Raw genomic sequence first — 27,759 nt, forward strand, 5'->3', positions numbered from 1 at the left:
GAGTCCAGGAAGTTGCGTTGTCTACCTGGTGCCAGGGTGGAGCATATCTTGAAGAGACTGGAAAGAAATTTGGAAAGGGAGGTGGAAGAAACAGATGTTGAGATCTACATTGGAATAAACAACATAGGAAAGAAGAGGAAATATCAGAAACTAAGAGCAGGCTCTCTTGGTTACCACCCAAGCCACACATTAATTGGCATAGGGCTATTAAAATTATTGTCAATATACAGAGTATCAGTGAACAAAAGTGATTAAAATATGTGAGAAATAATCCATCAGGGCATTTGAAACAACGTAGGGACAGCTATCCACAAACAACAAGCTACGTTCACAAATTTGTGTAGTGAAATGATTAAAACAAAAGAGTTAGAGGCACAAATTCAGTTTAAAAGGCAGACATAATGAAACACCTAATGAAACACCTCGAAGCTCTTCACAGGAACATTATAAAATCAAGTATGAAAAATATGTTCCTTCATTTTTTGACTCATCCCTTAGTTATCCAGATTTCCCTGCTTTTTATCTCTTTCTCTCTCACATACTGGCCATTTCCCCACAAAGGTTTAGGTTATCACAGCAATGTGTTTGACTGTTAAACAAGGGCAATTAGGGATGGACAGTAAATGCCTAGCCAGCAAAGCACACATTCCATGAACAAATTTTAAAAAGATGATCAAAATAGTCTGATTCCATATTTTCTTGTTGCAAATTTTGTACCCATCCTTCTAACCCCAGATGTGTTTTTAAGATGTTCGCTTTTAAAAACCTGGTCTTCCTTAATTTTCATATCTTGCGACAGCTTCGCTTCATGACACCTCAGAAACCTATTCCAATCCTATGTCCCAACATGCACTTTCCTTCCTCTGTATTTGCTCTGCTGCCAGTCGCAACACCTTCAAACAATGTACAAACAGGCTATCTAGTCATAATCACATTGATGTTTCTGGAACCTTCCCGTTTGCAAGTGGTTGTAAAGTGATTTGGGATGCACCAAAGTCTTGAAAAATGCTATATAAACTTTTTAGATAATAGCAATAATTGAAACACTAAATTTGTTGATGATCTAAAACTTTGTGGGGAAATGAGCAGTGTAAGAGAGAGAAAGGGATACCAACCAAGGATATCTGGATAACTAAAGGATGAGCCAAAAAATAAAGGAGAATATTTTTCATGCTTGGTTTTATAATGTTCCTGTGAAGAGCTTTGGGATGTTTCAGTTGATGTTTCATTATGTTAAAGGTGCTATATAAGTATAAGTTGTTATTGTTTTCAGTTTACCATGGAGAAATGGAGCTCTCTTCCAAAGTCCTCTTCCCTTGGCGTCTGTCTCCACCCTAAGCAATCTTCCTGAAGCTGACACCTTCAACTATATTGTCAATCACACGTTATTATACTTGCACCATTTTCTACTCAGTCTCCAACACCCTTTAAGTATATTTGTGTGATGGCCACTACATGAAAAACACTGTATAAGTGAAAATTATTTTCAGACAGTAACAATAACAGAATTATACCTGAAAAAGCATGTTTCCTTTGACATCTGTGGGGAGAAAAATAGGTAATTATTTGCTTAACCTGATGGACAAAACCATGGAAACTGTATTTGTTAGCATGATGAAAAGCACTTGGTTCTTTTACTTTAGTTGTGGCATCCACTATTCAGATATACCATTATTGTAATGATGGATTCAATTTAATATTCTTCTGTGGAAAAAGGATCTCGATGTTATGAGACATTCAAAATCAGATTTTCATATATATATTGAAAGAAACTCTTTTCAGTTGCAGCTGTTACCTGCTTGCTGCACTGACTTTGAGTTAGAAATTAAGCAGAAATATTGGGCTGTAACTTCTGAGCTTTCCAGTGTCATATTTGGGGAGGAACCCAAAGATGCACTGAGGGATCCCCTTCTGAAGTTCCACTATAAGGTTTGCATGGCAATTGCCTAGAAGTGCAAACTTCCCCTGGGCAATTGCCCTGCACTGGGAACCATCCACAAATGTGATTTAAATGGCAAATTTCAGATGGTTCTGGGTTACATCAATAGTTACCCAGAAAAAGTTAGAAGGATTCGAACCACTTTTAAAATCTGGAAAAGCATCGTACTGACCCAGGGAACTCCCCTGACTACCCCCACCCCACCACTACAAGGCTCCCCCACTCCCAAGTGACTACAACTGCCGACAGGAACTCCCCAACCCACGGGAACTCTTTCACCCCACCACCGCCCAACCAGGTCAGACTCTCATCCCCCAGCTCCCACCGCCTAGGCCCCACCTAACCTCCGAAGCCCCCCCGATCTCCGACAACCCCCTCACACCTATCTCCCACCTCCCTCACCCCAGCCACTCCCCCAGACCCAGCCCAACCCAACCCGACAAACCATCCCCAAGGCCCAAATTCCGAACAACCCCCCTACACCCCTGCAACCTCCCTATCCCGACCTCCGACCCCCCCAACCTCCATAATGGGCCTGAACTTCTCTCAGAGTGGCAATCCGATTCTGATTGCCATCCTGTTACCAATTTCTTATCTTAATTTTTTTTTCAATCGTATCTCGCCTGACCTTCTGACTCAGGCCAGTTGTGATCCAGGCAGTGCAGCGCGTCCCCGAGGCCTAGCATTGAACTGCAGCTGAGTTTTAGGGAAGGAAGCCAATACCCCCCCCTCTCCACCCCAGTCCCACCGATCGCCAACAATCACCTTCGACCCCCCTCAGACCTCCAACCACCCTCCTCGACAACCCCCCACCTCCAACCCCCCCCAAAAAAACTCCGATCCTCTGAACAAGCCCCTCTGACCTCCCACTGACCTCACACTACCCACCAACCTCTGAGCCCCTAATCTCTGACCAACATCTCCTAACCTCCCCCCTGTAACACCCCAGCAACTCTGATCAACCCTCAACCTCCGAACCCCCACCTCTGACCCCTCCGACCACCCCACCTCCAATCCCCCTCCCCTGACCTCCAACCACCCTCATCTGATCCAGAAGCCCCCCCCGCAACCTCCGACCACCCCCAACATTCGATCTCCCCCGCACCCCACCCCACCCCACACCTCCTAACCTCTGACCCGATTCCTCCAAATCCTATCCACTTACCTTAAACAGCAACCTTCTCCCTGTTCTGTCACGGACCTTTAAACTTCAGTGGACCTTTAACTCTCCTGATTTACAGCAGCTAGTAAAAAAAGGGGACATGATCTCCTTCCCTTCGTCTCAGCTGCACGTCGATGCTAGGGCTCAGGGACGCGCTGCACTGCCTGGATCTCCCCTGGCTGGAGACGGAAGGCTGGGCAAGATAGGATTGAAAAAAAAATTAAGGTAAGAAATTGATCACAGAGTGGCAATCTGATGATGATTGCCACTCTGAGGAAGTTCAAGCCCATTATGATCCATATGTCAGATCTAATGAAGATACAATCATGACAACCTTCTTGTACCATATCAGCCCACTCTGAGTACTGCTCGCTTGATGGACTGGAATACAAACAGGTTTCGGCCTTACTGTTGTCAGGTTGAATTTAATGAATTAAAATACCACCTTACTTACCCCTAAACAACCGCTAACTGTATGAGTCCCAGGTCTGTCCAATGCTCAGAAACCATTCCTACATATGGCAAGCCTCTTCCAGCACTTCCCTTGTACTGTTCATAGCGGCACTTTATCATAAGCACTTTAAAACGTTTGACAACACTTTTAGCTGTGTTAGTATCTGTTAAGGACTGAAATTTGGGCTTCTCCTCATAACTAAAGGTTGGATGTAGGTATTTCCAAATGTCAAGTCTTCCAAATGTATGTTTTATTAGCCTCTTACTTTTAAAGCTACTTTAGATTGATGTTCATGAATAGGCAAGTGGCCAATCTTTCAAGCAGACTCTGGATCTAGGACTCTTATCTTCGCTTTCTATGTATTGAAGTGTGTGAGAAACATTCAATTTTGTTATGATATGTCCTCATACTTGTGCTGCAGAACATCTTTCATATTTTACCAGTTGGTTTTCTGCCCGATTCCAGCTAAGTACGATGGTCGGTGGTGGAGGTCACAGGAGGACATTAGAGACTGGGTTGGGATGTTGGCAGAGATCATAGGGGTGTGCAGGGATAAGTTTGGACCTGGAGAAAGCATTCCTGATCCTCCTGGCTATACAAAGATTGCTGTAAATGCACCTAGCTCATGGATCTGGTCCATCTCACCTCCTTTTATCTGCCGGGATTCCTGAATCCCTGGAAACCCAAAAGACTGATAAAATGGAGGCACGTTACATCCTTAATAGATTTCAGTGACTGACCCACCCCCAATTCATCTCAATTTAAACAAGATGTAGTAGATTGGAATCGAGTTTGAAATTTTAAAAAATGTGTACCTTCTAAACTCGTTCTTTGAGTTAAAATTACCTCACCCCCACCGCCGGGTTTAATTTCATTCTAATTATCCAATTCTTGATGGATTCAATGCCAATTGACAATTGCAACGGTTAGGCAATGTTCCATGTTAACCTTATGACTAAAAACAGGTTAACCTTTACTTTATTCTTAATTATGATGGGCTGGTAATTTCTGAAGCATTGTGAATCTGGCCATTCTTCTTTCTGAGTTTTTAATTGATCCTTCATATTTTGATATATATGGTATGTCATATAAAAATGTCAGCTTTTGCTCTAGAGATTGGTTGCAGATTGCTAAAATCCAAATTGTGAGAGAATAGTTTTTGTGATTTTTATTGAAACCAGTAACAAATTAGAGTATGCTACATTTCTCCCCCAGCTCCTCCCTTTTTCATGAATCATGGGTTCCCAAACTCAGACTCAGACAGTCACCATAATTGATTTGGTCACCAAGAGCAGATAATCTCTGCTTCAGTGAGCTTCTTCTGTTGTCTATTTTCACTCCTGTAAGAAAACAACAGAAACAACTTCCATTGTATTGCATAGCCCTGGGAATCCCTCATCAAGAATCTGCACCCAGGTGACAGGTGCATGATACATGAAATCATTGTATACCTCTATTGAGACAGAGGTGTCTTTGGGCAGCAGCGCCTGTGATTGAGTGTTCCTCTTCAGGATACCCTCTGATCACCCCAAATCGGGAGGGTGTTAGAAAAAAGGCTGTAAAAATCAACTGCCCCACATTCTGCTGGCTGGGGAATAACACCCTCTTTAGGGCATTGCCATCTTTATGGTCAAACTTTGTAACTTGGAGTGTTAGAACCTACATGGATAATCTCAAGAGTGACTAATTGGAAAGAAGAACTGCATCACATGAGCTGTCAAGACTCCAGATTGATATTGCCGCCCTCAGTGAGACCCGTCTGCCTGGGGAGGGGCAGCTGAAGGAACAAGCAGGGGGCATACATCTACCACTGGAAGGAAAAGGCTGACAGTGACCCTTGGGTCCACGGAGCTGGTTTTGCAATCCTGAATAGGATCCTGGATGCACTGCCAGAACTCCCCCATTGTATAAACAAAAGGCTCATGACACTTCAGAGAAGACTGAGGGGGCGACCTGCTCGAGGTGTACAAGATTATGAGGGGCATGGACAGGGTGGATAGGGAGCAGCTGTTCCCCTTAGCTGAAGGGTCAGTCACAAGGGGCATAGGTTCAAGGTGAGGGGCCAGGAGGTTTAGGCGGGATGTGAGGAAAAACTTTTTTACCCAGAGGGTGGTGACGGTCTGGAATGTGCTGCCTGGGAGGGTGGTGGAGACGGGTTGCCTCACATCCTTTAATAAGTACCTAGATGAGCACTTAACACATTAAAACATTCAAGGCTATGGGCCAATTGCTGGTAAATGGGATTAGATAGGTAGGTCAGGTATTTCTCACGTGTCGGTGCAGACTCGAAGGGCTGAAGGGCCTCTTCTGCAACTATGATTTTGTGATCTATGATTCTGCATCCATAATCAATATGTCACAGTCATCAGCGCTTATACCCTGAACCTTGACTCTGATGAAGATGTTAAGGAAAAGTTATTTTCTGACCTTGATGAAGTCCTCAATTCCATCCTAAAAGAACAAAAGCTCATCTTTCGGGTGACTTTAATGCCAAGGTTGGCTATGACTCCCCTGCCCGGAGAGCAACAATTGGGGGAAAAAAGGGGTGGGAAAGGCCATTGCAAATGGTGTCTTCCTGCTGACAAAGGGTGCTCAGCAAAGTCTCATTATAACAAACACCTTCTTCAGCCAGAAGGACGAATACAAAAATCCCATGGAGGCTTCCTAGATCAAAGGACAGGTACCTAGTGGATTGTGTTAGTACTGTACTACGTCATTGTTTGAGTCAAAGATCTATATCGCTCTATATCTGTATCGCTTAGGGGACTGATGCCTGCTGGACAGATCATTGACATGTTCGATCGATGATGAACATCCACCTTGCACCAAGACCCAAAAGTCCAAGACGAAGAAGATCAATGCCTCAGCCCAACCAAGGGAGAGAATTCTAAGTACAGCTCACAGCCAATTTGGAAAATCTTCACATATCCAACTGAATTTCAAAATAGAGAGATCAAACAAAGTCATCTGTAGTAGACTCCTGTGTCTAGATCATTGGATTCATGCATTGTCCTTCTGGATAAAAATGAGCAGCTTTCATTGCCTGGCAGAACAATTGAAGGTCACAGGTCGAGAAGGCAGCATTTCAACACCTAAAGGCTGACACCCTAAGACAAATCTGAAAAATAAAGGACATGTAGTGGGAAGAGAAGGCCCGAGAGGTCCAAAAATATGCTGACCATCATGGCATGTGAAGCCTTCTTGAAGCCATCTATAAACCAAGATCAAATGGACAAAATCCCCTTCACTCGCAAGATGATATTTCTCTTCTAAAGGATGACAATGCCATCCATCAATGCTAGAAAGATCATTTTCAACAACTCCTCAACTGTGAATCCACAGTGACAGCTGATACTCTCCGGGCTAACTCCTGTTATCCCTATGGTAGTATCTATCTGAACCACCATCGATGGGAGAGCCGCAACAAGCAATCAAATGGATGAAAAAGAACAAAGCCTATGGCCCTGATAGCATTCCAGCTGAGGCCTTCAAAGCAGGTGGGCTTTTGTTCACATCAAGGCTCCATGCACTAATATCTGCCCTATCTTTGAATGTTGCCAAAACAAAACTCATATATTAACCCACACCTGGTCAACCAAATATTCCACCTCCCATATGTGTTTGAAGGAGAGTCTCTGGAATGTGTTGGGCACTTCCCATACCTTGGTAGCCACCTTGCTCAAAAAGCCACCATTGACGAGGAGATCCAATGCTGAATCAGCTGTGCCAGCTCAGCCTCCTACAAACTATGGCAATGAGTGTTTGACAACAAAGACCTCCACAAGTCAACAAAAGCACCAGCGTGCAGAGCAGTTGATGTCACCACATTCCTGTACTGTAGTGAGGGCTAGACTGTGTATCAGCAACACATTAGAGTACTAAAGAAACTCCGTCAGCAGTGCCTCCACCGAAGGACCACCGAACAACCACCAGTGGTTTTCTTGAAGCCAGCTCCACAAGCATTCAGCCAAAACTCCTGTAAGATCAACTTCGATGGACTGGACCGGATGGCTGAAAAGCATCACCCCCGCCAGGTCCTGTTTTCTCAACTCTCAGTGGCCAGTGTTCCAGGAGAGAGCAAAGAAAATGGTTCAAAGACACTCTGAAGCTCTCGTTGAAGAATTGCAAGACTGACATTAATGATTGGAAGGAGCTTGCTAACAATCGTTAAGAATAGGAACAACCTGGCCACCACACTGCATCACGCTTTGAGTCCAAACGCCTTAATGATGAGGCAGAGTGATGGCACAGAAGAAAAGAAAAGGGAGCAAACCCTGCACTTTGGATCTCATTACATTGTGGGGCATCCTGCCTCATGTGCCCAAAAATCCGTGGGCTGAGAATCGGCCCCTTCAGTCACATGAAGATCATTGGCAGAAACTCACAACCCTGAGTAGACATCATCCTCGAATCGAGGGACAGCCAATAATGATGATGGATGGAAGGACAAAGGCTAGGGAGTTGGCAGCGTGAAACTGCAATTGTAAATGAATTGGGGAGGAGCTTTTTCTAGGGCTGGACACAGAAGGAAGTGAGTGGGGCACGTGTCTGGTGAGGGGCATAAGAAAGTAGTCAAACATAGCCTTTTTCATCATCAAGAACATGGGAGTTGAGAGCCCACATGAGTGAAGGCAAGGGAGAGGTTGTTTCATTGAATATGGGTCAGATCATTTATATGGAGAGTGAAGTTTAGTCATTTGGAGGATTATGTTTAATATAGCTGAAAGTAAGGAATAATCAGCCAGTTTTGGAGGGATTGTCAGCATATGAGTGGGCTTGGTGGGCTTTCTCACTCTAGACTTCATTGTATGAATTTACCCAAGTCTGTTAGGTGAGAATGATACATGTAGTGAAGGTTAAAATTACGTTTCTGCACTCACCACATTGCTTCCAACCATTCAAGCCTTTTGAGATTATAACTGGTGATTATTTTTTTTCCCCCCTTCAGGACAAGGGAGGAGGCTTCAGGCAAGAGGTGCTGAATCGAAATATAAAAGTTATTCTCCAATGATGTCACCCAGACCATTAAGGCCTTGGAGGAAACAGCTGCTCCCTCCTTGATCTTATTTCATCCACTAGGACTTCAGGGAAACATCCGAATAATGGGGTTCAGCATTTGACTCCTTTTCTCCAGAAAATGCATTTCCACAATATTCAAACAGAATTGCAGGCTGGGGATGCATCCCTGTTTTAAGTAGGCGTCAAGTCACCATGGAAATTTCACATTGGTCAGAAGGCCAACCCATGAAATGAGGTCTATGAGTTAAAGTTGCCTGGTTGTGATGCTTGATCACTGCATCCCCCACCTACTCCTACCCATTGCCTCGCACACAAGTACAATTTGCACCCATTTTAAAACTGAGGATACTGTTCGTATGCATATCTTTGTGAACCATTTAAAAGTGGAAAATGAGAAGTTGCTTTCGAGATCTTTATACATGCAGACTGTTCTGGCCTTTCTGATTTTGTTTAAGGCAGAAAGAGAGGGTGCCAAAAGAATAAAATGCTTCCCCATATTACATTCAGAAACAGTGCTGAGTACACATTTGTCGGCTGTGGTTTATGCTGGAGAAGAGTGATCTTTCAATTTGCACACAGATTTAATGATTTTCTTCATTTTGTTCAACAGGCAGATATGCTTGATGTGAATCAGATTATCAAGGATCTAGCACTATTGGTACATGAACAGGGCGATAACATTGGTGAGTATTATCTACTGTTTGAACAAAATAATTGCTGCCCCTCCCCCCACTTGTTTTATATTTAGTTAATTTTAACTTAAGTAGAAGCAAGCTTTCTCTCGCAGGCACAGAATCATACAGTCTACAAGGAGACCATTCAGGCCATCATGCCTATGCTGGCTCCTTGAAAGTTCCGCTCCACTGACATTTTCCCACAGACCTGCAATTTTTTGTTTCATTTTCAAGTATATATACAATTGCCTTTCAGGCAATGTATTCCTGATCACAACAGCTTGCTGAATAAAACTTTCCTTTCATCTCAGGCTGTATCTTTTGTTAATTATCTTAAAAATTCCACGAGGGCAAATGTGCACCTTTACCACAGGTGGCAATCTGGATCACCCATCTGTTGTACAACCTGCCTTATTTTCATCACATGAGGTTCTACAAAGGTTGGGAAATCTGCTCCATCAGATTATCAGGCAGGTGCTGAAAACAAAAATGACCCTCAGGTTCCTTTACATCCTCAGTCCCCCTGTGGGAGTACCATTACCACAAATACGGCATCAATTCATGAAAAAGGCCAAACACCGCCTTACAGCAACTAGAGAAAGCCATTACCCACAACTTAAGAAATCAAAAAAATTAACCAAAAATCAAATGTATATGTTTGGAAGAGAGTTAGATCCCATTGTGCAGTAGAGCTGGTTTTATTTCTGGATCACACTGCCTTGTTTGATTGCTACTAATATGTCTTCTCGGAAGCTGACTCATTCATTATCTATCCCTCCCTTGTTTAATTGTTAGTGAGTTTAAAAAATAAAACAAGTAAGACTATACACTCAATAATATGGGCTAAATCGGCATCAATTTTCTTGATTTTAAACACTGATTATGTTTTACAGCTAAATCGTGTCAGCAGAAACAAAATTAGCATTTAGAAACAAAGATGAATATTTATTGATTAGACTGTGAAAGAATAAAGGAGATAGACAGGCATATGACCATGTCAAAGTGACATAAAATAATGTGACAGCAAGTATTTTTCTCCTGAAACAAACCTAGATTGATAAGCTAAGGCAATCAATGGACATGGAGCAAAGGCTATATTGGAGCGAGGTACAGCTACTAATTGAATGGTGGAACAAGCTCTAAATGCTGAATAACGCATTCATTGTCCTATGTTCCTAGCCTGAACTAACACCAAAGACACAAAGCTAACTGCACACACACTGTCCTTCAAAGATTAACTTTAAGCAGGCGAGACAAGATAAAGAGCAACTAGATAATCCTGTTTATCTCATGCTTGAAGGAAAGTATAGTGCTGAGGACAAATGCTATCCATGGTGATTAATTGCACATTCACATCCAATTAGGGATTTTATTTTTTTAAAGCATTTCCTTTCGCATAATTCCATTTGCATGATTATTTTATGGAATGCAGAATCCCTTCAATTCAGTAAACAAGCATAAATGATATGTTGGTATGCCATAAGCCGAGAGGTAGCTGCTTGAGCTGCGTGCACTCTTTTTGTGACTCACAATTGAGAGCAGTCTGCATTTCTTCAGCTCTGTAAAATCACAGAAAACACTGAATCTCAACACAATGATACCAATGAATAGGAGAACATGGTCATCAGATTTATTCGCCCCACTCTTATTCAACAGGATAAATATAATTCGAGGGCAATGAAATTAATTTTTTTAAAGTATAAATACTTGTCGCCATGAAGGTGAGGGAGACTGGACATTTCCATTTTGGGAAATCTGTGTAAGTTCAGGTACCCCAAGGTCAGGTATAGCATAAGCTACATAATGAAGTGCTTTTTACTCCATCAAACAGCATGCATTTGTCACCCCTTATTAGAAGGAATAATATGGGGGAGAAATTCAACTCATGCCATCAAATTTGAGCCAGAGAAATGCATGTGTAATAATTATAGTTCTGATAAAAGTAGGACTGTAGCTTTAAGAATAATCCTGTGTTGTAAGATCACATGATCTGTATAATCCAATAAGTTAGCAGCATAGGGAGCCTCTAGGAGGGCATTCTTCTTTAGTTATAGAGTTATAGACATGTAGCTGTTGTTGCTGTCTTGTAAGTAAAGTTTAATGTTTCATCAAGAAAAGTTGCTGGAAAATAACTCTATTACAAACTGGTGATGAGGATAAATCAGATCCAGTACTGTCCCTCACCCAGTGGTTGTGAGTATCTAGGATAAATAAAAAGAAAGGAAGATATACTTATCCAAGATGCCACACTTTCGCAGAATCAATCCCTTTGAACCAGCCACAGGTGACTGCTCAATATATAGAACATCTTGCTTTCTATTTTCAAGCCAACAAAATCACAGGGGAGGAAAAGAGGAGAGCAATTCTCCTGAGTATTTGTGGGAGCAAAACCTACAGTTTAATTCAAAGCTTGACAGCCCCCAGTGCCCCAGATTTGAAAACCTTCAGTGAATTAGACCTCATTAAGGACATTTCCAACCCAAGCCCTCAGATACGATGCAGTGGTTCAGGTTAAGTTCATGGAATAGAGCCCCAGGGAAGACCATTGCTACCTACTTGGCAAAGTTAAAGCAGTTAACGGAATATTGTGATTTTGGTGAAACCCTGAATGATATGCTCAGGGATCGTTTGGTTTGTGACATATAAGGGGATGCTATTCAGTGAAGGTTCCTGGCTGAAGAGGATCTTGATTTTAAGAAAGCGTTAGAAACAGCACTTGTGATGGAAAGTGCTGTAAGGGATTCACAAGTGATTCAATTGGGCAGGATCGGTCAGCTGAAAGTGGCGCAAAAGCCAGGACTCAGCCGTGAAGTGGGAAACAGCCTCCGCTAACCGAAAATTTAGAGGAAACAGCTTAGCAGCAAATTTGAAAACTCATTTTTATTGACCTAGAAACAATCACACTCCTAACGATTGGCAATTTAAAGAAATGGAGTGTTATTTTTATCACAAAGGGGGCACACATTGAAACATTGCAAAGCTAGACTAAAATGGGCATCCATACAACAAACAAAGCCCAATGAAGTATATAGTGTGGAAGAGCCAGAAACAACCAATTCTGACATTTATTCCTTATTCAACATGAAAATTGGGAAGACAGAGTCAATTACTGTCACATTGCAAGTGAATGTTAAACCCTTAAAAATGGAAGTTCACACGGGTGCTTCTACCACTGTAGTAGGAGAACAGGCTTTCAGATATTTAAATAAAGGTACCCAACAATTAAATTTGGAACAAACTTCTGCCAAGTTGAAAATGTACACAGGCGAAGAAATCCAGGTAAAAGGCATCACCAGAATAACTTTATTATAGACACCAAATGGCACAACTATTAGTATTTGAAGGTGATGGACCATGCCTTCTAGGTCGAAACTGGTTGAGGGAAATTAATCTTGATTGGCCAGTGAGATTGTAAAAAGAACAAGGCAAGGTACTTCAGAAAGAGCCTGGATGAAAAAGGAGTGTGTAGTCGTTCAGTAACATGAAGAAATGAAGACTGAATTAAACAATGGTATGGAAGAACAGCAGACAAAACTCAAGGAGTCTCTGTTGAATGGCAGAATTCAAGATGAAGCGAGTGAGTTTTGCAAAGAAAATGAAAACCTGTTGAAAGACCTTCACACATCACAAGGATCCCTCAGGTCACAGTTCGTACCTCTGGAAAATTACAAAGAGAAACAGGAAGAATTTAACATCACTCTAAACAAACTGAAAAACCAGTTGGCAGAGAAGATGCAGCAATGTGCCAGGTTTCAGGAGGAAGCCAACAGATACAAGAAGGAGACAGAAGAGCTGAAGAATCAGCTGAATGAAGCTGAAGAGGCATTGAAAACAAAGGTCATAAAACTTTCTGAGATGCGAGTAGATAATGAAGTCATGGATAGCTCAACTACCGGACTAAGCCAATTGGGATTTCACCTGTGAGAAGTCTGGCCGACAGTAAAGTCAAAAAGAAGGCCGAGATTAAACTCTCTGCTAGGAAGAAGAAGACAAAAAGGAAAAAGGTTCCAAAAATATATTAAAAGGTGGGAGTGAAAAAATTAACAGGCGAATCGTTGGAAACTAAACTTGCTCGTTTCCTATTTCATTACAGAACAACACCCCACACTATGATAGGTGCAACAGCTGCAGAGTTACTGATGAGGTGCCGTCTTCAAACAAGACTAAGCCTGATACTTCACCTTCTCCGAAAAGGGGAAGGTGGAGAAAAGTCAAGGGAACTAAAAAGCAACTCATGATTTGCATAGTAGTGAGCAACAATTTATTTTTGAAAAAGCAGTATATGTAAGGAATTTCGGTGGAGGATCGAAGTGGGTACCTGGTAAAGTAGGCTCTGTGACCAGACGATTGTCATAGCACGTGGAAGTGGAGGACCGGATCACCCATAAGCATATGCATCATTTAAGAAGAAGGGAGATATCCCAACAAAACCTGTAACCATCGCTGAACCTGTGGTTCCTGTTGACGTTGCTGAACCAAGGATAGGCATGCCCGATGTCACTGTCGGAGTGGAAGACACTGAACTGTCTGTGCCTAATGAGGTACCTGATGTTAATGCGGTTCCAGCGAATGTGATTCCTGCCAAAGAATCGGATGTATGAAGCTACTATGTTCCACACAGGTCAGGAAACCACCTGAAAGACTGCATTTGTAATTTCATGACCTGTGTAAATATTCTAATGTCATGAGATAAATACCTTTGTAAATACAAAATACACAGAAAAGTTAAAGGGGGAGGAATGTAGTAATTATAGTTCTGATAAAAGTAGGACTGTAGCTTTAAGAATAATTCTGTGTTGTAAGATTGCATAATCTGTTTAAACGAATGAGTTAGCAGTGAAGGGAACCTCTAGGAGGGAGTTCTTCTTTAGTTATGGAGTTCGATGCACACATGTGGCTGCTGCTGCTGTCTTTTAAATAAAGTCCAATGTTTCCACCAAGAAAGGTTGCTTGAAAAATCAACTCTATAACACCAAGAATTGAAAATTGGGAGAGGGGAGATGTCACATTGATCCCCCTGTTGATGACCAAGGCCCACTTGATGCAATATCTAATGACTGAGCAGCTTGCCTGCCTTTTTGGTAAGGCATTCAATGCTCTAACAACTATCTGCATAAAAAGTCATCCACCACCGCCTCTGCCACTCTTCTACTACTGCTGCCACCCCCTACTACCTCTACCCTTATCCCTTTGTTCTTTTGATGGTGCCCTTAAAGTTACTGAGTCATTGGCTGGTGGAAGTACTTGCCTCATCAAAATTCTTAATAATTTTGAACACCTTGATCAGATCTTAATTTAATCTCCTGGGGTCTACTGAAAAGAGTCTCAATTTATTGAGTCTCTCCTCAGAATGAAAGCTTTTAATTCCCAGTAGCACCTTAATGAATCTTTTGCGCATCACCTTTGTGGTTGTTTCATGAATGTTTAATTTACTCCCAATAAATTAAAGTGCCCCATGAAGAAATTCCTGAGGCTCAACAACATCTATCTCATTTACTACATTCCAGTTTTATTGAGGTTACAATCTTCCTACTTGAGGCAATGTGATGGTACAGCTATCTCAAAAGCATTGCTGATCACACCATATTTATACCATTTTAATCTTTAATTTACAGATAGCATTGAAGCCAACATTGAGCGGGCAGCTTCAAATGTTGATGCAGCTAACGACCAGCTAGCAAAAGCAAATCAGCACCAGGTAAGCCTGTGTTTAAATCTTGCTAAAAGACTCTGAATTGGGCTGACCTAGACTCATGTCAATTTTTTCAAATCTTTCCTCTTTGGGTCCTCAGAGTAGGCCCACTTAAGATATCTTAAGCAAAGGGGTACTGAGATCTGAAAAATGATTGTAGAAAATTGGACAAAGAATTGTGATTAAGCCATGACCTTAAACAGGCAAAGAGAATGTGAATGTACAATCCTGTGTCTGAATACATCCAACCATGTACAAGGCTATGGCAGCACTCTTGGGGTAATTTTACCTTGGGTTGAAGATGTAAAATGGATGCTATCGAGTTGACCATCCTTTATACATTTGCTCATTTTTTCTTTCCATTGACTACAGCTGAAAAGAAAATTGGGCATGATGTGTAATCAGTGGCCAACTTAATATCACTCATTTTTCCAAATTTAAAATGTCTCATGGTATATGTCTTGTAACTTTTCCATTCCTGCACTCTTTGGTGTTTTATGATGTTATATTCCCTTCTATCAAAACTGGATGTAAAAGCTTATTTTGTTGTGTTTGCAAACAATCTATAAGAATTCAGTGGAAAGACCCATTTTCAGTCCATGTTACAAGAATGTGTACATCCTCTCTTTTTCAGTCACTCACTCATCAGTACTCAATAGTTCTAATGATTCCTATAAAATATATAGATTCAAACTTGTTAAAAATAATGGTATAAAATGAAAGGCATTGTTTTTTTTTCAAAATGCCATGGACTCTTGATATATGTGTATATTTTTCAAATATGTGTTTCAATGATCAGTGTGTTGTGACAATAGCGATACATTATACAATGGAAAAGTGATACTGAAAAAGCAAGAAATATTTTTAGAGCTTTGTGCATATATCATTCCCTAACACTATGGCATAGTAGTCAATGTGTACACTATACTTGTTGACTGAATTGAGATAGGTTCCTGCCCACGCCAGTGATGAAGAAATCTTTAGAAAGAAATTACGCTAGACCACATTAGAGCACTAGAATGCCACCAGACTATGAGGAGATTGTTAATGCACTGTATGATCCTTGCTGAAATATTTCATTTTCTTTATCTCCACTCAACAATAACTCACATTTATGCAGCAGCTTTAACTTAGCGAAACTTAAAAAGCGGATAAAATTTGACACTGAGTCATATCAGAACACAGATAAACCAAAACATGGTCATAAAGGAAGAGACAGAGAGGTAGAGGGGCAGAGAGGCTTAGGGAGGGAATTACAGAGCTTAGGGTCAAGACAGCTGAAGGTGCAACTGACATTGATGGGGTGAGGATATTGAGGGTGCTGAAGAGGTGAGAGTTGGAGAGTAACAAGAAGAATTTGTATTAAATCTTGTACCTCTAATGTAGCAAAACACTCAAGGCACTTCACAAAATGGTTACTAAACAAAATTTGACACTGAGCCGCAAAAGGAGACATTAAGGCAGATGACAAAAAGCTTGACCAAAGACACAAGTTTTAAGGAGCATCCAAAAGGAGGGAGAGAGTTAGAGAGACAGAGGCATTTAGGAAGAGAATTCCAGAAGTTTGAGCCTTAGCTGAAGATGTGGCTACCAATATTGGAGCAATTTGGGATGTACAAGATGAGTGCAGGTATCTAGGAGAGTTGTGGGGCTGGAAGAGATTACAGAGACAGAGAAGGCCAAGGCTGTGGAGGGATTTGAAAACAAGAACTTTAAATTGAGGTGGATTATTGCAGAGTTGTGGGGCACAAGGAGGTTGCAGAGATAGGGGTCTGAAAGGCCTTGAAGGGATGGTCAATCATGGTGTCTTCCTTTTGTCATGAAGATGGCAACAGTGCAAATTTTAGATTTTTTTAATGAAATCAGTTCTATTCCTTATTTGGTTTTCCCCGGCTCTCACCACCAGTTTTTTTGGGTAGACCAAGTACCATGGGCAGAATCTTCTGGCTGGCATGCGGGTGGCAGAGTCCACATGCCAGCGCTTAAAATGTTGTGTGCTGACATCGCGCGAGCACCCCGATGTCAGCATGCGGCATCGTGATATTTTGGTCGGCGGGCGCACTATGCAGCGGGACGCGTGCCCGCCTTGTTAAGGCCATTAACTCCCCAATTGACCAGGATTTTGAGCAGCCCGTGCGAACTTCAGGTTGGCGCACGGGCCCAATGGACAGGCGGGTAAGTGACTTATTTATAAACCTCATCCAGTAGCGGGATGAAGTTTGATATCGGGTTTAAAAGCTTTTAATAAAGTGTTTGTGTTCTTCACTAATATGTCCCATCTCGTGTGACATTTTCACATGAAGGGGACATGTTAATGATTTTTTAATTGTTCTATTTTTAGAGTTTCACAGAGCACTTTGCACATTCTGGCAGTTGAGGAATTCCACCCCCACCCCTACACCACCACCCCCCCCCCCCACCCCCCCCGCCCCCACCCCACCGCCTGCACAGGAATTGCATAGCGCTTCCCGTCGGGTGACACGCAGGGCGGGCCTTAATTGGCCTGCCCACTTAAAATGGCGACGGGACCTGTTTCGGCGGCGGCGATCAGCTCCCCGCCCACCGCCGAGTTGGTCGGGCCCGCCCGCCCATCAAGGGCAAAACTCAGCCCCAAGTGAGACATGTTAAATTCATTCTTTGAAAAGTGTGAGCATTGATGTTAATTGGAGCATGATTTTTCCTTATATTGCAGGTCCAGTTAATGTTAATATCAGTGATCCAGGCTATTCAGCTGAAAATCAGAATAAAGCTTCATGTATTCTGTCCTGGCCAGATGGTTTAACCCTAACATGAAGAAACTACCCTGTATTATACCAATGTTCCTTTTCTGTACAAGAAGTCTGATTCTATTGTGCCTGTGAAATGTAGTGAAGTATTTTCTGCTCCACTTCAACAATCATTTGGTTTAGAAATGTCACTTTCTTAGACCTAATAAAGCGTATTTTACCTGTGGGGAACAAGGGCAAAGGGGTAGGTAGACCGTACAGTGACTGAACTCATCAAGTGGCTGACTCTTGACAAGGTTTTTATGGCTGAGAGGCAATCACTAAACAGACATGACTTAACTTGCTGCATCGTACATGTGATTCCATATGTGATGTCGAATTATCTTGACTGTTAGAATTTAAAACTGATTCAAAGGAATCTGATGGTTCCTCCACAATCTCCCTCCCTTAAGAACCATCCAAAAATGAGTATCCTCATAAACTGAAACATTAGAAATAATCAGTATAATGTGATGTGGTAAAATAAGTTGGACATATATCTTATCATCAATGATGGAACAGCAATAATTTGAGCATCCTATGGTCACTGCATATAGCAAAATTGTAACTGTGCTCAAAAATGCATGCTTATTATATCATTGTATATAAAAAACAAAGCAGTTGTTTTATTGTGGTGTACAAATTATTACTGTTCCATCACTAATCACTTGACATACATAATCCTCTTTAAAAACATAAATCTCTTGCCACTTTAAAGTGTGCTTGTGCATCAAATGAAAAATCTTCAGTTACATTTTTTGATTGCAGGTGAGCTTACTTATTGGATTAGGTTTTACCGACATTTAACTATACATCATTGTTCATGCATTGAAGGGATGTTTTGTGTGTTTCTAGAAGAGCAATCCCGGTCGTGACTTCCTACAATGGGTGTAGAAAAGCTCTTAGTTGGAACAATGAATTAATGGCTGAGCCCTCATTCTGAGATTGTGTCCCCCTCCCCCCACCTAAATTCTAGACTCCCCAGGAAAGGAAACAATCCTCTAGCACCTACACTGGGTGAATGCTTTTAATATACTCGGATTTCTTTTCCATGAGAAAGAAAATTGCGGGAACTGTATAATGGGCTGCCTTTGAGCTATTGCACTTTTTGTACTCTCACCCAATTCTACCCCCATGACATCAATAATTTTAAGTGTGTTAACAATTAATGTGTGTGTGCCTCTCCCTTGGTTAAAGAAAGAAATAACTTTCATTCATATATCATCCTTAACATTCCCAGGATACCCCAAGAGGACCAAGGGAGTGCTTATGAAATATGACCACCATTGTTGGGTAGGTAAACGTGGTAGCCAATTTATGCACAGGAAGGTCCCACAAGCAACTAGATAATCTGTTTTGGCTGAGGGTTAATTGTTGGCCATTTCACCAGCAGAAAACCACTGCCCTTCTTTGAACAGTACCATTTGCATCGCATGATCAAAGGTAAAATCAGACCTTGGTTTAACACCTGACCTGAAAGACAGCATCCCTGACCGTGTTCTCAGTATTCACTCAATATTTCACTGAACTGTAAAAAGAAGATTTCTCATATGGTACTATCTTCTACACAGTAGTAGAATTGAGCCAGACTTGGAATGTGTTCCGGGAGATTACACGAGAAAATGGCACATTTGTATCCCTTAATATTACTTTTGACATTGTTACATTATGATACTGAGTCATGTCAGGCAGCATCACCCACAAGTGCCAGCCTTTAGGATACAACAGAGCAACAGTTTATTTTCCCCAACCTTGGATGATATTCTCCCAGTCCTCGGGCATTTGGGTGGCCTGCTCATCATAAATCTATTTTATACCAAATTTATAGAGGGCAAATTTTTAACTTCATCACCTGAATAGTAAGCTGGTAAATCAAATCACCTGCCACCTTTTCATCCCATTGAAATCCGTACACTATAAAAAGGATAGATTTTATAACAGATGGGTGATCCACTCGTTAGGTTATCACCTAGGCTGTGATCATCAAATTCTCTTCCTAAGTGTTTAAAAAAAGTTAATATTTTTAGTAACTAATTTTTTTTTTGCCGCCATCAACCTTCATGGACTGCAATTCTAAAAGTCTAAATAATTTTTAAAATGCATATTAAGCTCCCTGTGGTGTACTCCACAGATCTGTTGAGTGCAAGCAAGCCACTTACTTCTCTTTTGCTTGACATATGTTTAATAAAACAAGATATATTTGAAGACATTAAGGGTTTTGCACTTCAGCGCTCCTGGCACATGCTGCAAGCGCATATCAAGAAACCATGTCCTTTCAGGCCCTGGTTTGCTGATCATTAATTTCAAAGGATATAAAAATTGTAGAATGTGATGTGGAATTTCCCTGTCAGTTGCTGCAGCACACTCTTTTGCACAACAAATGTTTCAGTAAAAGTAGCATGGATATCAAAGGCATTGAAGTAACTTCAATGCGATTCCCAAAATGTAACTGTGTAACACGTACTTTATTTTCTTGCAAGATATTTTCATTCTTGATCCAACCCCCTGCAATGAAACATTTGAAAAATAGAGACTTGCTACAATATTTCTTTGCATAAATAGCTTTCATTTATTTTATGGGCAGAATTTCCCCATCGGGCGAGCGGGGGTGGGGCCTGCTCACTGATGCGTAAGATGATGCGCGGTGATGTCAAGCAGGTGTCCCGATGTCACCGCGCCCCGATTAGATTGTCAGTTCAGCAGGAGCGCAGCCGACGTGGCTGCACGCCTGCCAAACTGTCAAAGGCCATTAACAAAGTAATTAAAGCTGTTAAGGATGCTGCTCGTCCAATCTTAAGGTTGGCAGTTTCACATGAGTGGACATGTCCTTAAAAAAGTCTTTCAACTTTATTAAATTTTTCGGAAGTCCAATTAATCTCCCTGAGGCCCCGACTCACGGAATCCCCCCCGCCCGCACAGGGTACGCTCAGCGCTTCTGGGTGTGCGTCACGCTGGGCGGGCCTTAATTGGCCTGCCCACATAAAATGGCGGCGCGGACCCAATCGGTGGCGCCACTCGGGTTCATGCTCGCTCCCACCAGCCCCCGCACAACCCCCACAATGGGGGAAAATTCTTCCCATATATCTTGCTACATAAATGCAAGGCTGTTTTTAATGTTGGGTGATTTACTTAATATGATACTACCAAATCTGGACTTAAATGCTACCTAGGCATAAACTGTAAATATAGACATAAATGCTTCCCTTTGTGTCTTGTTGCGAACCTTTGGTGAAATACGAAGGATAGTAGTGCAGGACACCACCAAAGTTGAAACGAATGGGAGGAAAAGTGTATTAGTTCACGAAGCAGTACCTCAGTGATGGCAAATTGGCATTTACAGATAGTGAGAGGAATGGAAGACTGAGGGAAATCAAGACTTCCTCACTTCGACATCTAAGAAAAGGCATAAAGATAATAGAAGTTCTGAAATTCCAGATCTATTTTTGTCATTAATTGACTTATCTTGTTCTTCAGAGTATATTATTTGTCGAATATGTGATAAGCGACTGGTTGAACATTGCCTGAATGCTATGGGGACAATTGTAACCCACCAGGCCTGGCGAGAAACTGCCAGATTTGAGTGCAACCTTTGCTTCACGCTTTGCCCAATTTTGCTCTCCATTGAGTTCAATGGAGCCGAATGTCAGGTGGCGTGTAAATCCGGCATGCCATGCAATCTGTTGCCCCAAGACCAGTTAGGTTAAAATGGCTCTGTAAATGAAGCAGAATTAAAACAGAAATAAATAGAACAGAGCAGTGACCAAACACTTACGTGCCTCGAGGAACTGAAGCCCTGAGATACAATGAATGAAGAAGAAAACAAAGGTTTTATCCCTTCATTTTGCAGCTTTACTAAATGCTGACACTTTTCAACTTCTGCAGATACTTAAACAATAATATTTATGTTGATGTAAAAGATCAATCAAGGTTAATTAATTTTGAAGTACATGAGTTTGATAAAATGAACCTCAACTCTGCACTTCCCTGATAGGTTAATAAACTTTCTTGGTAGTTTTCTGCAAAGTATTCAGTTTTATATTTTTAATTAAGATTGCAAATTATTTAGTGGCTTACAAGTCCCCGTGTATTGACTGGCTTTTCCTTCATTATCTTGGTACATGCAAGCCAACAAAATAGGAAAGAATAAAAATCCAGTTGAGAATTGACTTTAATGCCATCAGGCTTGAGTGTCTCTCGCCAATAAACAGAGGTTACTTTTATTATTTCTGAAATGAGTATTAGAGCCCACTATTTACAAGGTTGATGTTGATGTGTGGTAGGATTGGCCGGATGTTGCAAGCTGATATTGTACCGCAATTTCAGCAGTGATTGTGTTCCCGCCTGTGGTGTAAACTTGTGGAAATTTACCACTGATATTTTGGGCTGGATTTTCATGGAGTCTGGCTGACTCTGAGGCATTTGAAAATGGTGGATGGGATCTGGATGCAGAATTCCTGGTCCTATTTCCAACACATTACATTTTTGCTGGCAGGGGGTCGGGTGTGAATCACACAGGTGGGTAACCCAAATTCTGGAGGGCCATTTTAAATTAGTGCAGAATTCAAACAGAATTATGGCTTTTCTAAGGGCCTTAACCCACAGTGTGGGAGTCACAAATTGATTGAAGGTTGAATAAGGTGTGTTTAAGTGTCATGATCTGAAGGTTTTAAAAAAATCCTCAGCTACTTGAAACATGAAAAAAACAGGCTGAAGCTATCAGTTAGAGTTAAAAAAAAACATTGATGGACTGGTATGATTTATAAGCCATCTGGTATAGGCTAGAGAAAACCATTCCCACCTATTCCAATGACTTCAATAGAATTCTTTGTTAACTTCCCAAGAGTGTTATTACAGAAGAGATCATTATGAATGCTTGGCTGAATTTAAAAAAAAACAAAAGGACTTATCCGGGCAGGGCAACTGAATTCACATTTTGGTAGTTTTATGAGGCTATAAGAGGATTTGTTTAAAGTGGTTGCTGAATAGAAATGAGTTTTAATAAGAGATTGAACAATCGAGGGGGTGTACAATCTTTGAATGTGTTTCATGAATGGGACTTGTTTTCAGTATCAAGTGGGTGTGAGTGGGAGCTATATTAGATTATTAGAAGTTTTATTTCATCCCCCACATGGCTCCTGATGTCTGCCCATGGTGGATGCTGGGGGATTGGCTAAGGATGTGGCATGGGGATATGAGATGGCATGATGGGCACATGGGGATGGGCAGGGGGCATGAGTTAGCATAGATAGATGAGGTGACAGGGTTTGAGGGGTGAGGGATAGAGGACCTAACAGCTTCTAAAATAACTGGGATAAAGTACCAGAGAACCAAGACGGGCCTTCTAACAAGTGGTTCCCGGCACTCTTCCCCATGTCCCCGTGGCCACCTGTGATCTGCTTCTGGGGTCAGTAGGTCTAAAACTATCCCACCAACCCACCCCCCCACCCTGCCCCCATCTCCCCGGTGCGGAAATTGGCTGCAACTGAGCCCTTTAAAACAAAAGGGTAATTTCCCGACTCAAGCTACCTGCCTCAGTAGCGAAGATCTGGCCCATTGTCTCCACTTCTCTCCCCTTCTCTCAAGACTACATTGACTTAATGGATACAATTCAGTATGGCCTGCCCACATCAAACAGCAATTCTTCTACGACGTGAACCAGACCCGAGCTCAATACTTCCCTCAGCTGGAATTGCACGTGTTCCAGTAGGAAACGTCAATCAGAGGAGCAGAAGTTCCACAAATTTCCACCTTCATAGCTCAGGGATAATGGGGATTGGTGTAGCTCGCCCATCACCATTTCAATTTGGATTAGCTAACTCATCATAGGCAGGGGAACAAGCTTTTGGACCATCCTATTTTGGTATAGTTCTATATCACGATGTATTAACCTGCTGAACTCACAAAGCTCCATCCATCACTGCCTTCAATTAACTAGCAATAAACAGAACAGGTTTAATAAGATTTCATTACAGCTTGTGCACATCAGGTCCCCACTATTCTCTTCAAAGTATCTCATAGCAATGACAACAAAGACTTGACCTGTCTTTTGTGCTGTGTTAGTCTTTTAAAAATTTCATCCTTGTATTAGATATTGCCAGGTTTACCACCGTAGCTTAATTCATGTTCTCTACAATTGGGGCATTCACTTACTACCCATTATCTAGTTATATAATAACATAACTCAAGTGACTTAACATTAAAACCTCTTATTGTATGTAATAGCTTCTGTGATCTTGCACATCCTGTGTTTGCAGTTTTCCCACCTTCTGGGGGGCAACTTCATGATCACTTGAATGACACAAGGCCAATCGCAATCTAAACTGGTTTATTTTATATAAAAGTCATCTCTGAACAGAGCAATGTTTCCAGTTAACTTCAAACTGTAGTCTATCACTTCTCATTACATCAAAAATAATGTATTACACAAACTTAGCCCCTGATATGGGCCCATAGCTTCATGTTATTAATAGGTATTTACTGAGTTGACAGGTATTATTGATAGAAAAAAAATGAATTCTCTGTTTCAAAGCTCCGGCTTACTGCGGACTCAGTCTTCCAGAGAGATAAAGGCAACGTTGGTCCATTCTCCATCTCTTTCTGTTGAGGATTAGCTCATCACCCTTCCAATTAAAACAGCCACGAACCTCCTTGGTCTGGGTTCCATGACGACGTGGAATGAGCTTGCACACACCGCCTGCCATATAAGACTCTCAGGCAGAAATATAAACAAAATACTGAGGATGCTGGAAATCTGAAATAAAAACAGAAAATGCTGGAAATAATCAGCAGGTCAGGGAGCATCTGTGGAGAGAGAGAGAAAGTTAATATTTTGGATTGATAATCTTTCATCAGAACTGGGAAAAATTAGAAACGTAATTGGTTTTAAGCAGGTGAAATGGGGAAGGGTGGAAAAGAGCAAAAGGCATTAGGAAAAATGTATAACTTTAAGTTTAATTTATATTTGTATTTGTGTGTTAAGAAAGGTGAAATGTGGTTCTAGTTTCCCCTTTAGAGTTTCTTTGTGAGCTAGGTACTGAGAAGTCTGGAGACCCTGTTTATATAGGTGCATTTTTAATGAGGTTTTCCAGCCCTTGAAATAAAGAGATAGGTTACAAAGGGATTAGTAAGCTTAGTGAATTTAGAAACATAAAGTAGGAAAAAAAACTGCTGTTGCCTAGTGACAGAGGTCCAGGGGTACACAGAAACACAGGGAAAGACAGAAGGGAAGATTAGTTAGTGTGTGCCTACCAGAGAGTGAAGGCAGATGTTCTAAGCTCTCTAATAAGAAATCCTGCAAGGCTGTTGGGGAATTGAGTTTAGGGAACACATGTGTTTCCTTTGAAGTTAGAGGAAGAGGGCATTTGGATTTGTGTTTTTTCTTGGATGACTCGGGGAGAGATACCAGCTGAGGGGAAAACATCTAGAGAATCTCTAGAGAAATCTGCTGGAGGAAAACTGGTGCAACTGTGCAGGCCCAAGTAAGAAGCCATGGTGTTGTGATAGTGGTAAATCTTCATTGGGATTTTATGTCTGTAAGGGTATTGCTGGGATAAAATAAGTAGTGTGAATTTAAATCATTTTCTGGTTTATATTGAAAATCCATTTTGTCTGGCGTGATATAGTTCATTCTTCTTGTTTAATAAACATTTCATTCTTTGTGTTTAAAGCACACTGGCAGATTCTTGTGAATGTGTTCAGTAACTGCCCTCCACAAAAAATCAAAGTTAGGATCTATCAAGCCAGGTTTCACCCTGGGATCTAACTTGTCCAGTGTTAACATCAGCAGGGATCTTAACAAAAGGAAGGTCTGTGATAGGGTGCAAGACAGAAGAGATTAAATAACTAAAGAAGTAGTGGTGCAGGTCAAAGGGAGTGGTAACAGAAAAAGGAAAGAAGCAAAATATATGTCTCGAGGAGGTGTGAATGGCAACATGATGAATAGCTGCTGTTTGAAAACAAAAAACAAGAGTGAAACATGCAAAGGAAAGGAAATAAAAAGGGGGCAGTGATCATGTACTGAAACTGCTGAACTCTTTGTTGAATCCAGAAGCTTGTAAAGTGCTTAATTGAAAGATCAAGTGTTGTTTCTCTTGCTTACCCTGAGCTTCATTGGAACACTGCAGTAGACCAAGGACAGCTTGTGAACAAGGTGAAAAATTAAAATGGAAGGAAACTCAGGATCGTACTTCCAACTGAGCAGAGATTTTCTGAAAAGTGTTCACCCAATCTAACATTCCCTAATGTAGGACAGACCGCATCGTGAGCAATGAATACTGTAAGATGTATACATAAATCTCTGTTTTATTTAGAAGGAGATTTTGGGGCCTTGGACAGTGAGGAGAGAAGAGGTAAAAGTGCAGAAGTTGCATTGCCTGTGCTTCTATAGAAAAGGTGCCATGGGAAGGGAATGGAGTGTTGGGGGTATTTGAAGAGTGGGCCAGGGTGTTGCAGATGGAAGGGTCCCTTCAGAATGCTGAAAGGTGAGGGGAGGGGAAGATATGTTTATTGATGGCATCATGTTGGAGGTGGTGGAAATGGAGGATGATCCATTTGGGTGGAAGATGAGGGCAAGAGGTATCCTATTATGGCTCTGAGAGGGAGGGGGAAGTTTGGGAAATGGAATAGACACAGCCGAGCACCCTGTCAACTATGAGGTGGGGAGCTCTTGCTTGAGGAAAAAGGGCTGGCATGGAAGTTTGCATCATGTGAGAGATGTAGAAACTGGGAGGATAGAACAAAGTTCTTACAAGAAGGAAGATGTGAGGAAGTGTAGTTGAGGTAGCTGTGGGAGTCAGTGGGCTTATAATGCATAGTTGTTGATAGCCTATCACCAGAAATGAAGATACAGATGTCAAGGAAAGAAGAGTCAAAGTTGGGCCATGTGAAGGTGGGAGAAGGTTGAAAATTGGATGAAAAGTTGATTGTTATGGCAGGACAGATGGTAAATGCTACGCTGCTCAAATCCCTGAGGAAAACTTGAAACAACTGCCACGACTGTTTTGCAATTTTTATTTTTATTTCAAGATGTGTGCCTTGAATTCAGTAGAATAAGCCTTAGAGGATTTTTTACAAAACTAAATTAAACTTTTTTTAATAAAAGAAATAATTTTAAGCACTTACATAGGTCTATGAATTACTACTGTGATAACTCCTAGCTCCCCTAATTAACCTGACTCGCAGTTACACCCCTGTAAAGGCAACAGTAAAAACAAAATAGATTTTAACAGACTCAGGCAAAGCACACAATACCCTTGGCAGGGATATTCATAATGAATTCTCTTAACTTTGGTTCCTATAGGCAGTATCTTGGTCCATAGAAGCTGGAGGATTTTCACACTTGTTAGATCTTAGATTTCCTTCCGCTTACACATAGATGTATCTTCTTTATATATATTTTCCCCTTTGGGTACAAATGTCATTGTTTCAATATGTCTTTGGACTTTACATTTCTAATAATAAAAATCTTTTAAACTATCAGTTTTGCCAGTAAGAGTTGAGAAAAAAATAAACACACTATTTGGCTTCTTCTGGCTAAGTGTAATACTTCACACTGCCTTTTGAAATTCAAATTACTCTGGTTTATCTAAAAAACCAAATTTTCCTTTACACCTCACACTCTAAAACTTCAGCCATATTTACTTATTTAGCATTTCTTCTCTTCTGACAGATAAAAGCTTTCAGATCAGCTGTCTTTAATTCAATTAAGTCTCTCTCTCACACACACACCGACTACCCAAACTCCACTAGTCCTACTTTACAATAAATCCCAATAACATTGTGAAAATTATTATATTATCATGACATTGATGAAGTTCCCCAGTTCAGGGTGAGAGCAGGAAAGGGCACCAATACAGTCATCAACGTACAGGAAAACAAGATAAATTAGGGGCCCTCTTAGGTGGCCATTTCATGTCTGTAAAATGGGCAGAGCATGATCGATTTTCTAAATTAAATTGACTACAGAGACATACACATTCTAGGAATTAATCAAGGTGTAGGGCTTTGATCTCAGCAAAAATTCAATTGTACATGATCAAAGCATTAACAGTTGTGT

The 27,759-nt window shown here is 41.3% G+C and overlaps 1 protein-coding gene across 3 annotated transcripts in view; it reads left to right on the forward strand.

Annotated features, from left to right (window-relative positions):
- tsnare1 (T-SNARE Domain Containing 1) overlaps positions 1 to 27,759 on the forward strand; it is an 871,135-nt gene that overhangs the window by 721,240 nt on the left and 122,136 nt on the right. For 2 of the 3 annotated variants that reach the window (XM_041190481.1, XM_041190480.1), the window contains exons 9-10: positions 9,185 to 9,257; positions 14,864 to 14,946. In XM_041190481.1, the coding sequence (XP_041046415.1) occupies positions 9,185 to 9,257; positions 14,864 to 14,946 (156 nt within the window). Of the gene's footprint in view, positions 1 to 9,184; positions 9,258 to 14,863; positions 14,947 to 17,632; positions 19,646 to 27,759 lie in introns of those variants that run through there. The other variant, XM_041190482.1, reaches the window with a different exon arrangement.

Source organism: Carcharodon carcharias, chromosome 6, assembly GCF_017639515.1.
Source record: "Carcharodon carcharias isolate sCarCar2 chromosome 6, sCarCar2.pri, whole genome shotgun sequence".
Taxonomy (NCBI): domain Eukaryota; kingdom Metazoa; phylum Chordata; class Chondrichthyes; order Lamniformes; family Lamnidae; genus Carcharodon; species Carcharodon carcharias.